Consider the following 14253-nt stretch of genomic DNA (forward strand, 5'->3'; position numbering starts at 1 on the left):
TCCTCCCTCTGCTATATTTTGGAAGAGTTTGAGAAGGATGGGTGTTAGTTCTTCTCTAAATGTTTGATAGAATTCACCTGTGAAGCCATCTGGTCCTGGGCTTTTGTTTGTTGGAAGATTTTTTAATCACAGTTTCAATTTCAGTGCTTGTGATTGGTCTGTTTATATTTTCTATTTCTTCCTGGTTCAGTCTCGGAAGGTTTGCTTTTCTAAGAATTTGTCCATTTCTTCCAGGTTGTCCATTTTATTGGCATAGAGTTGCTTGTAGTAATCTCTCATGATCTTTTGTATTTCTGCAGTGTCAGTTGTTACTTCTCCTCTTTCATTTCTAATTCTATTGATTTGAGTCTTCTCCCTTTTTTTCTTGAAGAGCTTGGCTGATGTTTTATCAAGTTTGTTTATCTTCTCAAAGAACCAGCTTTTAGTTTTATTGATCTTTGCTATGGTTTTCTTCATTTCTTTTTCATTTATTTCTGATCTGATCTTTATGATTTCTTTCCTTTTGTGAACTTCGGGTTTTTTTGGTTCTTCTTTCTCTAATTGCTTTAGGTGTAAGGTTATGTTGTTTATTTGAGATGTTTGTTGTTTCTTGAGGTAGGATTGTATTGCTATAAACTTCCCTCTTAGAACTGCTTTTGCTTCATCCCATAGATTTTGGGTCATCGTGTTTTCATTGTCTTTTGTTTCTATGTATTGTTTGATTTCCTCTTTGATTTCTTCAGTGGTCTCTTGGTTATTTAGTTTAGCCTCCATGTGTTTGTATTTTATTTGTTTAGCCTCCGTGTGTTTGTATTTTTTACAGATTTTTTTCCTGTAATTGGTATGTAGTCTCATAGCATTGTGGTCAGAAAAGATACTTGATATGATATCAATTTTCTTAAATTTACCAAGGCTTGATTTGTGACCCAAGGTATGATCTGTCCTGGAGAATGTTCCATGAGAACTTGAGAAGAAAGTGTATTCTGTTGTTTTTGGACAGAATGTCCTATAAATATCAATTAAGTCCATCTTGTTTAATGTATCATTTAAAGCTTGTGTGTCCTTATTTATTTTCATTTTGGATGATTTGTCCATTGGTTAAAGGGTGTGTTAAAGTCCTCTACTATTATTGTGTTACTGTCGATTACCCCTTTTAGGGCTGTTAGCATTTGCCTTATGTACTGAGGTGCTACTATGTTGGGTGCATAAATATTTACAATTGTTATATCTTCTTCTTGGATTGATCCCTCAATCATTATGTAGTGTCCTCCTTGGTCTCTTGTAATAGTCTTTATTTTAAAGTCTATTTTGTCTGATATGAGAATTACTCATCATAATTGCTACTCATCAAAATTTCTTTTGATTTCCATTTGCATGGAATATCTTTTCCCATCCCTTCACTTTCAGTCTGTATGTGTCCCTAGATCTGAAGTGGGTCTCTCATAGACAGCATATATACAGGTCTTGTTTTTGTATCCATTCACCAGTCTATGACTTTTGGTGGGAGCATTTAATCCATTTACATTTAAGGTTGTTATCGATATGTATGTTCCTATTACCGTTTTCTTAATTGTTTTGGGTTTGTTATTGTAGGTCTTTTCCTTCTCTTGTGTTTCCTGCCTAGAGAAGTTCCTTTAGCATTTGTTGTAAAGCTGGTTTGGTGGTGCTGAATTCTCTTAGCTTTTACTTGTCTGTAGAGGTTTTAATTTCTCCGTCGATTCTGAATGAGATCCTTGCTGGGTAGAATAATCTTGGTTGTAGGTTTTTCCCTTTCATCACTTTCAATACGTCCTGCCGCTCCCTTCCGGCTTGTAGAGTTTCTGCTGAAAGATCAGCTGTTAACCTTATGGGGATTCCCTTGTGTGATATTTGTTGTTTTCCCCTTGCTGCTTTTAATATTTTTCCTTGTATTTAATTTTTGATAGTTTGATTAATATGTGTGTTGGCGTGTTTCTCCTTAGATTTATCCTATATGGAACTCTCTGTGCTTCCTGGACTTGATTGACTGTTTCCTTTCTCATAGTAGGGAAGTTTTCAATTATAATCGCTTCAAATATTTTCTCAGTCTCTTTTTTTTTTCTTTTCTTCTTCTGGGACCCCTATAATTCTAATGTTTGTGCATTTAATGTCCCCAGAGGTCTCTGAGAGTATCCTCAGTACTTTTCATTCTTTTTTCTTTATTCTGCTCTGCAGTAGTTACTTCCAGTATTTTATCTTCCAGGTTACTTGTCTGTTCTTCTGTCTCAGTTATTCTGCTATTGATTCCTTCTAGAGAATTTTAAATTTCATTTATTGTGTTGTTCATCATTGTTTGTTTTCTGTTTAGTTCTTCTAGGTCCTTGTTGAATGTTTCTTGTATTCTATTTCCAAGATTTTGGATCATCTTTACTATCATTATTCTGAATTCTTTTTCAGGTAGACTGCCTATTTCCTCTTCATTTGTTAGGTCTGGTGGGTCTTTACCTTGCTCCTTCATCTGCTGTGTGTTTCTCTGTCTTCTCTTTTTGCTTAACTTACTGTGTCTGGGGTCTCCTTTTTGCAGTATGCAGGTTCGTAGTTGCTGTTGTTTTTTGTGTCTGCACCCAGTGGGTAAGGTTGGTTCAGTGGGTTGTATAGGTTTCCTGGTGGAGGAGACTGTTGCCTGTGTTCTGGTGGATGAGGCTGGATCTTGTGTTTCTGGTGGGCAGGACCGCGTCTGGTGGCATGTTTTGTGGTGTCTGTGAACTTATTATGATTTTACGCAGCCTCTCTGCTAATGGGTGCAGTTGTGTTCCTGTCTTGCTTGTTGTTTGGCATAGCGTGTCCAGCACTGTTGCTCGCTTGTCGTTGAATGGAGCTGGGTCTTAGCGTTGAGATGGAGACCTCTGGGAGAGCTTTTGCCATTTGATATTACATGGGGCTGGGAGGTCTCTGGTGGACCAATGTCCTGAACTCAGCTCTCCCATCTCAGAGACTCAGGCCTCACACCCAGCCAGAGCACCAAGACTCTGTCAGTCAGTTGTCTCAGAAGAAAAGGGAGAAAAAACAAGAAAGACAGAAAGAAAAAAATAATAAAGTTATGAAAATACAAAGTATTATTAAAAATAAAAATGTATTTTAAAAAAAACAAAGAGAAGAGCAACCAAAGTAAAAAACAAATCCACCAATGATAATAAGTGCTAAAAACTGTACAAAAGAAAACAAAACAATAAAACGGACAGACAGAACCCTAGGACAAATGGTAAAAGCAATGGTGTACAGACAAAGTCACACAAAGAAGCATACACAGAGACGCTCACAAAAAGAGAAAAAGGAAAAAATATATATATATTAAAAGAAAAGGACGAGAGCAACCAAATCAATAAACAAATCTACCAATGATAATAAGCTCTAAATACTAAACTAAGATAAACATAAAACCAGAAACAAATTAGATGCAGAAAGCAAACCCCACGTCTACAGTTGCTCCCAAAGTCCACCACCTCAATTTTGGGATGATTTGTTGTCTATTCATGTATTCCACAGATGCAGGGGACATCAGGTTGATTGTGGAGATTTAATCCGCTGCTCCTGAGGCTGCTGGGAGATGTTTCCCTTTCTCTTCTTTGTTCGCACAGCTCCTGGGGTTCAGCTTTGGATTTGGCCCCGCCTCTGCATGTAGGTCGCCTGAGGGCATCTGTTCTTTGCTCAGACAAGATGGGATTAAAGGAGCAGCTGATTCGGGGGCTCTGGCTCACTCAGGCAGGGGGGAAGGAGGAGTACGGATGCGGGGCGAGCCTGCGGCGGCAGAGGCCAGTGTGACATTTCAACAATCTGAGGCGTGCCGTGTGTTCTCCCAGTGAAGTTGTTCCTGGATCATAGGACCCTGGCAGTGGCAGGCTGCACAGTCTCCTGGGAGGGGAGGTGTGGATAGTGAACTGTGCTTGCACACAGGCTTCTTTGTGGCTACAGCAGCAGCCTTAGCGTTTCACGCTTGTGTCTGGTGTCTGTGCTGATAGCCGTGCTGCCGCGGCTTGCACCCATCTCTGGAGCTCATTTAGGCGGTGCTCTGAATCCCCTCTCCTCACGCACCCCAAAACAACAGTCTCTTGCCTCTTAGGCAGTTCCAGAGCTCTCCCTGAGCTCCTTCCTGGCTAGCTGTGGTGCACTAGCCCCCTTTAGGCTGTGTTCACGCAGCCAACCCGTCTTCTCCCTGGGATCTAACCTCCGAAGCCTGAGCCTCAGCTCCCAGCCCCCGCCCACCCCAGCAGGTGAGCAGACAAGCCTCTCGGGCTGGTGAGTGCTGGTCGGCAGGCACCGATCCTCTGTGCGGGAATCTCTCCGCTTTGCCCTCCACACCCCTGTTGCTGCGCTCTCTTCTGTGGCGCTGAAGCTCCCCCCAACCCATCTCCGCCAGTGAAGGGGCTTCCTAGTGTGTGGAAACCTTTATTCCTTCACAGCTCCTTCCCACTGGTGCAGGTCCTGTCCCTATTCTTTTGTCTCTGTTTTTTCTTTTTTCTTTTGCCCTACCCAGATATGTGGGGAGTTTCTTGCATTTTGGGAAGTCTGAGGTCTTCTGCTAGCATTCAGTAAGTGTTCTGTAGGAGTTGTTCCACATGTAGATGTATTTTTGATGTATTTGTGGGGAGGAAGGTGATCTCCACGTCTTTCTCCTCCACCGTCTTGAAGGTCCCTTTCCAGGATTCTTAATAACCACTATTTATCCATACTTTTGCAGAACACATAAACGGTTGCTGTTGTTAAATGGTGGGGTCATCGTTACATCTGGTTCTCATTCAGATGACGCTTCAAGGACTTGTTTTGTTCAAATGTGACAGAACTTCCTTCATTCCAAATGCGTGTGTGTGTGTGTGTGTGCATGTATGTATACAGACACTCTGATCTTTATAATGATTTCAGATAATCTTTGCGAGAACTGAGAAAATGGAATAATTGACTCACAGTGTGTTTGTTCCCAATGAAATTATTTTATTTTATTTATTTGTGTGTGTGTTTTATTTTAGTTTTTTAAACTTTTTACTTAATATTGGAGTAGAGCCGATTAACGATGTTGTGATAGTTTCAGATGCACAGCAAAGCGACTCAGCCATACATATACGTGTATCCATTCTCCCCCAAACTTCCCTCCCATCCAGGCTGCCACATAACATTGAGCAGAGTTTCCTGTGCTATACAGTAGGTCCTTGTTGGTTATCAATTTTATTTTATTTTTATTTAAAAAAAATTTTTGGCTTCATTGGGTCTTCGTTGCTGCATGTGGGGTTTCTCTAGTTGCAGTGAGTGGGGGCTACTCTTTGTTGCGGTGCGCGCTCTTCTCACTGTGGTGGCTTCTCTTGTTGCAGAGCACGGGCTCTAGGCATGCGGGCTTCAGTAGTTGCAGCACGTGGGCTCAGTAGTTGTGGCTCGTGGGCTCTATGGCACATGGGCTTCCATAGTTTTGGTGCACGGGCTTAGTTGCCCCACGGCATGTGGGATCTTCCCAGACCAGGGATCTAACCTGTGTCCCCTGCGTTGGCAGGCAGACTCTTAACCACTGGCACCACCAGGGAAGTCCCTATCCATTTTAAATAGAGCAGTGCGTACATGTCAATCCCAAACTCCCTAACTATCCCTTCCCCCCACCCTTTCCCCCTGCTAACCATAAGTTTGTTCTCTAAGTCTGTGGTGACTCACAGCTTTTAAAAACAGAAATGCCGGTAGAGCACAGAGGTGTGGAAAAGCTCAAGGAGAAGAGATGGGACTCTCAGAGCACGTTAAAGAAAGGAAAGGAAATCATGGCAGTAATATTTAGACTCCATAAAATTAGATTCAACATTAATCTTGTGAGTTACAGACTCATAAGCTGTGGGGCTAAACTTAGTAGCCTCAGATTTTCTGCAGGACTCCTGAAATTGTTATTAAGGGTGGCATGCCTGCTCACAGCATGTGGGAAGCATGGGAATATATTTCACAACTGACAGAAATGCTCAGACCCTCAAGTCTCCTCTCTGAATTAGCAAACAGAAAAAAAGTAACGGCATTACAGACTTATCATGTTAATAATAACGCCTGCCCTGTATGTGAAGGCATCCACTTCTGTGCTTTAAGAGGATAAAGGGCCAGACTCCAGCATGTACCATGAACCTCTTCCTGAAAGCTCTACAGTTTCTATGTAAGACAATTTCGCCTGACACAAAGCTGCCTCTTAAGTGGTATTGTTAAAATAGACGTTATATATCCAGGTGTGGAAGGAGCCAGGACCCAGAACTAAATGGGGTGTTTCTAACAAAGGCTCATTGTTTGCCATCTGTTTACAGTGCCTGTTTAACATTGCTAATAGTAGCAAAATCACAATTTCCACAGAAGGCAGCGTTGGCAGGAAGATGACACTTAGACGAGTTCAGAACATAAGCAGGGAGCTGCCTCCCATTCCTCTGCTTCCCTAACCCCCGGACCCTCTGAAATGGTCAGTTTTGGGGTTCAAGTCCCTCCCTGGTCCCTCTCTGTCCCTCTCCCCACCATTCTTTTGTGAAAATGTGTCTTCTATGAAAGGCTGGGTCCTGTCTGCACAGGCCAAGCTGGCTTATACCTGGTGTTCATGTCAGAACTGAAACACATCTGCAGGGCGTGGAGAGATGAAGTAAGTAATTTGACTAAAGTCACACAGCTTGCAAGTGGAAATTTAAGCTCAAAGCTTCCCGACTAGTTTGTCATCTGATTCAATTCAGTGAAAAATACTCCTATTGAACACATTCTATGTCCAAAGCCTTGTCCTAGGAGCCTGTACAGGTATTTGCACTCCTCTGTTGAGGTTCTTATCATAGATGGCTCTGTGCATCTCTGTTAGATTCTGAGTTCCTTACAGGCATGGATTGTGCCATGTTTATTGGGCTTGCAGAGTAGTAAGTGCTCTTAGGTAAGTGAGTAAGAGGTAGATATGGTCCATCTGCAGGTTGCTTATCATCAGTGGGGCAGACTAGTTTAAGTCAACTACCATACCACTCAGACCAATAACTGCATCCATCCATCCATCCATCCATCTGTACACATCCATTTCTCGAACACTTACTGGATTAAGTGATACAAGCTTCCAGTTATAAAATAACAAGTCAGGGTGATAGATATACAGCACAGGGAATGTAGTCAATAATATCAAAATAACTTTGGTGACAGACGGTTACTAGACATCACGGTGATCAATTCACAGTGTATATAATTGTTGAATCAGCGTGTTGTACACCTGAAAATAATATCATATTGTATGTCAACTATACTTCAATAAAAATTTTTTCTAAATTCTTTTTGCATTACAGCATTACAAACTGTTCATTGATATCAAAAATTCTTTCAGTTTTAGCCTCAGTTCCCAGATCATCAGAGATATTATTTTAGTTCTCTTTGTTTATGTGATGTATGGTATTGTTGTGGACTGAACTGTGTCCCCCACTAATTCATATGTTGAAGCCGTAACCCCCAATGCTTGGAGATCGGGACTATAAGGAGGTAATGCAAATTAAGTGAGGTCATAATGGTGGGTCCTTAATCCGATAGGAGTGGTGTCCTTATAAGAAGAGGAGGAGACACAGATTCCTTTCCCGCTTCCTCTCCCTCCCCAACCGTGTGTGCACAGAAGAAGGGTCATGTAAAGACACGGTGAGAGGGAGATCATCTGCAAGCCAGAGAGAGAGCTCTCACCAGAAACTAAACTTCCTGGTACTTTGATCTTGAACCTCTAGCCTCCAGAACTGTGAGAAAATAAATTTCTGTTGTTTAAACCACCCAGTCTGTGATATTTTGTTATGGCAGCTGGAGCAGACTAATACAATAATAAATACAAAGATTCAAGAAAAAAATTTACAGTGAATTATTGACTTTACATCTTTCATTGCATCATCCAGGGGTAATTGAATACAGTGACTTAGTGCCAAATTAAAAACATTTTAAAACATTTCTAAAATTTTGGCTGAAATACCAGACTTTCTCCCTAACATACAGGCACTAGCACCGTCTGAACAAAAAGTTTTCATGAAAATACATCTCACCGACACCATTTTTCTTAAACATTGACAATAAAGTTTGGTCATTATGTCAAGTATTATTCCTTCCAACTCCACAAGATCAACAAAATTTAAAATTTCTCATTTTAAAATAAATTTTTAATATGCTTTTATATGAAACAGTTGAAGGTTCATAGAAAGTGAATATTTTACTCTTTTGATTTATAACTTTTAAAATAAGTTGTTTTCTCATTTCAGTAGATATATATTTTCAAACAAGTGGGAACATAAATCTAGAATGTAATGTATTCTTATATAGGTACTAGCCTTTTTAAAATGGCTATTGAATATTTCGTGTTTGGAAATGCTTGATTGTGTTTAAGCACATGCTGGCTAGTGCTAACCTTTTAAAAGGTACTTTCTTAATATTTTTAATCATTTAATCAACATTTTGCTAAACTTAGAAGATTTTGTTCTTTCAAATACATTATTGTGTGAAACTGATCTTTTGATTGTTTTTCTCAGTGATAATTACAACTTTCTTTTATTGAACCATGAGCTTTGGCAAAATGTGATTGTCACTCTGATGAATATCTAAATCTTTTAACAGTCAACTCAGAGCACCATTTGCGTCCCATATTTATATCCCTAGCACTGATGAGACACTTGTATTTTGGTTAAAATAATCTAATTATTTTACATTAAAGAAATAAAAAGTATTGTGTGCATTTGCACTGATTCTTGCACACTGTAAAAATGTTCAGGTCGTTTGGATTTCCACACAGTAAATATTCTAGGCTATACTTCATTATTAATATTGCTTGTTCTTTTCAGGCTCAGAAGATTGAGTTGTATGATATTTAAATGGAACATTAATAAATGTATCCATGTTGGTTTTCTCTTTATTCTGTGGGTTTGTTTTTAATATTTTATTTATAAATTCTTAAGTTTATAAATATTGAAACACTACATTGACCACTTACACAAGCATTACAATGCACAAATACAAGTAAAGTAACAACTATTTAGAATCAGTGGCAACCACATGATTTCAATATAGTGATAAACCAGGATGTCAATAGCACGGTGTGCTCTGCGATAAATAAGCATCCGAGAGGCCCGTTTATCAATGATCCTTGTGACATCCTATGACAACTGGCCCAAATGAATGAGTTTAATTTAGAATTTTTAATTATTTATTAATTTTCCTGTTTGCTGCAGCAACTGTAATACTTACCAACTGGAACAGAAATCTTTCAAGAGTATCACAATCACTGCAGTTATACCAGTGAGGGAATAGGAAGTTCAGGGCTGGTGGGGTGGCCCAGTTATGATGCCAATGGTATTTCCTCCCTCTGTCTTTTTGGCTTCTCCATTCTTAATGTGTTGATTTCCTTCTCATGATCACAAGATGGCTGGTGTGCCTCCAGGCATCAGGTTTGCATTCCGGGTAAAAAGAAGTATATATCTCACAGGTTCAAGCTGTGTCACATGGCCACTCCTACCTGCACAGTGGCTAGGAAAAAAATCAAGGAATTGGCTTTTCAATGTCTACAGTAGCTGAAACAATGTAGGCTGGCAGCATATTATGATTCATAAGAAATATATCAATATATTTGGTCATTCAAATGTCCACCATCTTAGCTCTGCTCCCAAAACCCCTGAAATGTCCTGAGTGATAAGAGCAGTGGGAGCATCTTTTGTGATAATATTTGGGCTCTTGTCCTCAGTTCCTGAAATCACTTCAGAGTCAGAAACGTGAAATGGTGTCTCGTTATTCATAACAAGCCCCTTTCCACCACAACTGGGTTTATGTTAATGGTGTGACTCCTGGAAAGCACATAAGGATGGGGGCTAGTTGTGCAGGGAATCAACCATGAATAGAGGGTTGGAACTTTTAGTCCCGCTCCCTGATTTCTGGGAGGGGGAGAGGGGATAGAGGTTGACTCTGTTACCAATGATTTAATCCATCATGCTTGTGTCATGAAGCCTCCACAACAGTCTAAGAGGACAAGGTTTGGAGAGCTTCCATGTTGCTGAACCAGAACCCATCACTGTAGGTGGTGCATCCCAAACTCCATGGGGACAGATGTTCCTGTGTTCAGGACCTTTTCAGATTTTGTCCTGCGTATCTCTTGATCTGGCTGTTCATTCGTATCCTTTAATATCCTTTGTAATAAACTGGTAATCTACTATGTAAACTAGATTGCTAAGTACTGTGAACCATTCTAGCAAATTAATCAAACCCAAGGAAGGAGTCCTTGGAACCTCCAAATCAACAGCCAGCCAGCAGAAGCACAGGTAACAACCTGGTCTTGTGATTGGCATCTGAATTGGAGGACTGGCTTATGAGACTGAGCCCTTAACCTGTAGAATCTGATACTATCTCCAGGTAGACAGTGTCAGAATCGAGTTGAATTGTAGGTCACCAGCTGGTTTCTGAGGGGTGCGTGGTGATGTGGGAAAATCCTCCACATTGGAATTGGGTGCAGAACACTTTAGCTGGTCACTCAACATCTATTTCTAATCACTTTATTCCTTGTCTTCCTACACTGTGTCATAGCCACTTTTTTTTTTTTTTTAAGACACTGCCTGGTGAAAGAGTTATTAGTTACCTCAGCAGTTAGACTGGGAACCTTGTGGATCCCTAACGATGCCCACAACATATGGGTACTAAACAACAGTTGTTGAATAAGTAGTAACTGTCTGGGGTTCTTATTTTCTGAAATTCTATCACTGCAGTCACCTTTACTGAGATACCATTCTATAACCAATAAAACTAAATAAAGCATGGCTGGGGAAAGGGCAAGAAAAATAGAGGCTGTGATATGGATGGAGACTTGAAAGTCAGAGTGGTAGGATAATGAAAATTTCTTCTGATGTAGAGACTTCTGCTGCTGGTAATGCTGGGCTAGATAATTCAGACCAATCCTCCGACTGAACACAATTTTAAAAGCCGGATGAAATATAAAAACATCTTCTTAAAAGCACCAAAGACTCAACAAGGGAGTAAGAAATTACTGGGGTCAAGTTCTGAGAGTGGTTGGGAATCCAGAAACATCAGCCTAGCACTTGGGGTCAATTTTGCCCTAGAGGCATTTGCTAATCTAGAACAGGTGGCTGAGAGGCTGCTTTTAGTGCTTTGCAGGGTTGGAGCAAAAGTCAGAGTCCAAGGACCACCAAGACTTGGGACTTGAAAACCCACTCGCTTTGGCTTGGGATCCAAAAGGACTGTTGCATGTGAATAAGAGTGAACCATGAAAAAACCAGCCCTTACACAGACCACAGTCAATGGGTAGCCCACAAATCTCAATCCCTGAAATTGGATTGAGGTAATTCTAGAGTGTTCATTTCCCCTAGACACTTGGTAAATGAAGTAGAAAATTTTCTTTGGAGGAAGATAACATCATCTCAGACCTCAAATTTCCACAAGAACTTTTAAAAACAATGTTTGACATACAATAAAAAATTACTAGACAGATGAGGTGCTAGGACTCCGGAAGCAAGAACCAGCAGAAACAAATGACAACAGATCAGCCTTAAAGGGACTCCAAATATTGAATGGTCAAATTTCCCTTTGAGATTATAGTATCGTTTTGGTGTTACAAAAATTTATGCAGTATAATTACAACAATTAAAAGAAATAATTGATATCAAGTAAAAAGCAAAAATAGAGCTAGAAAGAAATATACCAACCACTTTTGTGTTAGTGGTGTCTGAGGGTGGTATATTATAGCGTTTGCTTCATCTTTTCCCATCTCTGTATTTGCAAATTTTCCTTAATGAATCCTTATACTTGGAGACATACTTTGGTGAAAGATAAAGTGGCAACAAATATAACACAGAGCAGGGCTGAAATCACAGGTATGCAACCTCTACAGTTGCGGGGCGTGGGGCGGGGGAAGTCCTGTACTCAGAAGGGCCTCACCCCTGGTTTAAAACTCTGCCGGTTGCTATCTTGAAATTCTTCATATATCAATACATTTAAACAAGAAGCCCCACACTTTCATTTTGCGCTTGGCGGTGCAATGTAGACCTAGAGGCAATTACATGTTGACCCTTATGCAGATAAGGAAACCGAGATTTAAAGAGGTTTAGAAAGTTGCTCTTAGAACGGAGTCTGACGGCAAAAGCACATGCTTTTGACACTTTAGACCAACACTAGTACACACAGAGTCACTGCTGCTGCCTTTCCGGCCCACAATAGTCCTCAAAGTCTAGTTTCCTCATTCCCAAGGTCAGACGGCGGGTGAGGGTGGAGGCGGCGAGTGAAAGACGCTCATGCAGAATTTTTCAGGGATGCGCTGCAAACGCAGCCCGGAGTATTAAATCCACAGCTCGGGAAAACCCACCCGAACAACCCTGGGTTCCAAGAGCTTGTCCTGTGTGCCCAACCAACACGCTTCCAACTGCCTCGGCGCCACATTTCCCACTGCCGAGCAAGTGGTGAGATACGGAGCGGCTCCTGCAGCCTTTGGGTACTAGGTACACACATACCCTTCCGCAGCTTCCCGCCTCCTCCAGACGCACGTGTTTAAAGAGTCCCTGCTCCTCCCCACCCAGCCCCACCTCGGCGCGGCCGTCCTGCCCCGCCTACGCCGCTGGCTTCAAGTTTCCTCGGAGAGGCCCGCTGGCGCAACCGCAGCGGCGGCGGCGACCGGGATCCTGCCTGCGCTTGGCCGCCCACCTTTCCCCAGCCTCGGCCGCCTCAGTCTCCGCCCGCCGGGGAGGGCGTGCTCGGCGGAGCCGGAGCCGAGAGGGAGGGGATCCCCGGCTGCGCGTCTTCACTTCTCGCAGTGGCACAGGCGGCGGCAGCAGCAGGTGGAGCGAGCTTCCGCGGCGAGCAGCTCTTGGCCTGAGATCCACTCCAGCTGCCCGGGCGGGAGCAGGCCCGCTGGGCTGGAGCCCGTGCCCGGCCCGGTCCAACCCCTCGTTTCCGGGGAACTTTATTACCGAGGCCGGTGGGCCGGGGGCCGCAGCGGGGGCCGCAGCAGGGGCCGGGGCCGGGCGCGCCCAAGAGCGCAGGGCAGCCGTGGAATCCGCGTCCGGGGCGCAGGACCAAGGGGACCTGGCCCTTCCCGGCTACCTGAAGACCTGTTCTCCAGGGACTTGGGAGCAGCTCGGGGTCTGCCCGGGCACCTCGCTGGACGCTCTCGGTTGGCTCCTGGCTGGCGCGGGAGAGTCCCGAGCGGCGCTGTCGGCTCTCCAGTGTGGCTTAGGCGCGGAAGGCAGGGGGCTCTTCCCTGGGATTCCGGGGCCACGGGAGCTGTTCACGCGGTTCTCCGTGGAGTGCTCGCAGCCCTCGCCGTGTTGTCTCGAGAAGCTCGCCGGTTGACGCTCATCTGCAGGAGCTCTCTACTGATTTGGTTTCTTCCTCGATGTGGGGACAGTTCCCGCCAACGACGCCCGACGCACTTATTTTCGCAAACAAGCAGGAGTCCTGGGTCGCCAGAGCCTGCGGGAATCCTGGCCCCGTTCGCGGACCCTCAAGGCGTTTTCCGCTTGGCGTACCTTTTTTGCCCCCCTTTTGAGGGAGTGCGGTCCTTGAGGGGGACAACGGCTTCCTAGGCGCTGCTTTGTGTGTGGTGGGGTTGGAGTGCGGGCGGCCCCTGGCCGGCCATGGCCTTCACTTTCGCTGCTTTCTGCTACATGCTGTCGCTGGTGCTGTGCGCTGCGCTCATCTTTTTCGCCATCTGGCACGTGAGTAACCGGCAGCGGCTTCTAACTCTTTCCTTTCGCCCCCAAACGCGCCCCTGGCGACCTCCTTCCTCAGGTTCCCGAAGATGCCACCTCACTTTATCCACATTGCGAGTGTGGACGGATGGGAGGCCGGCTGCGGCGCACCCGAGGTTAGACTCTCTGCCGCTCCGTTGTCCCAGGGCGGGAGACGGTTCGCGGCAATCCTGAGGCCGGGCGCGCCTTCGGTGCCCTGGCTACTGGCTGTAGGCGGAGGGACCGCCGGTTTCCGGGGCAGAGCACCCTTGCCAGGGCCTGGCCTTGTGTCCCAGACCCCGGGGACTAGCGTCTACAGCCCCATCTACCCCCTTACTTCCCCGGCCGCCTCCTCTGCTGCCCGCGGGAGGCGAAGGAGAAGTGCCACTGTCGGCCCGGCAATTAGTCAAGTAACTATAACAACTAAACATTTAAAATGTCAGCATCTGTGGTGGGTTGCATTTAGACATAATTGGAGACAAAGTGGAAACACGACGGGAGCGCCTTGTAAGAGGAAGTAGGTAGAGGCCAGACCCGCGGAGCGGAGTGGACGGGAACCAGGTGATGGGGTTCGGCAAGGAAGGCAGCGGGCGGTGAGGACGAGAGA

At 44.0% G+C, this 14253-nt stretch overlaps 1 protein-coding gene across 1 annotated transcript in view; it reads left to right on the forward strand.

Moving 5' to 3' along the window:
• Positions 1–13517: 13517 nt before the first annotated feature.
• CNIH3 (cornichon family AMPA receptor auxiliary protein 3) overlaps positions 13518–14253 on the forward strand; it is a 113791-nt gene continuing 113055 nt past the window's right edge. Inside the window, exon 1 of the mRNA XM_089918632.1 lies at positions 13518–13634. Within this exon, the coding sequence (XP_089774758.1) occupies positions 13554–13634 (81 nt within the window). The 5' untranslated portion in view covers positions 13518–13553. The remainder of the gene's footprint in view (positions 13635–14253) is intronic.

This window comes from Delphinapterus leucas, chromosome 1 (genome assembly GCF_059928025.1).
Source record: "Delphinapterus leucas isolate spDelLeu-1000000601 "Yukka" chromosome 1, BTC_Dleu_Yukka2, whole genome shotgun sequence".
Taxonomy (NCBI): Eukaryota; Metazoa; Chordata; class Mammalia; order Artiodactyla; family Monodontidae; genus Delphinapterus; species Delphinapterus leucas.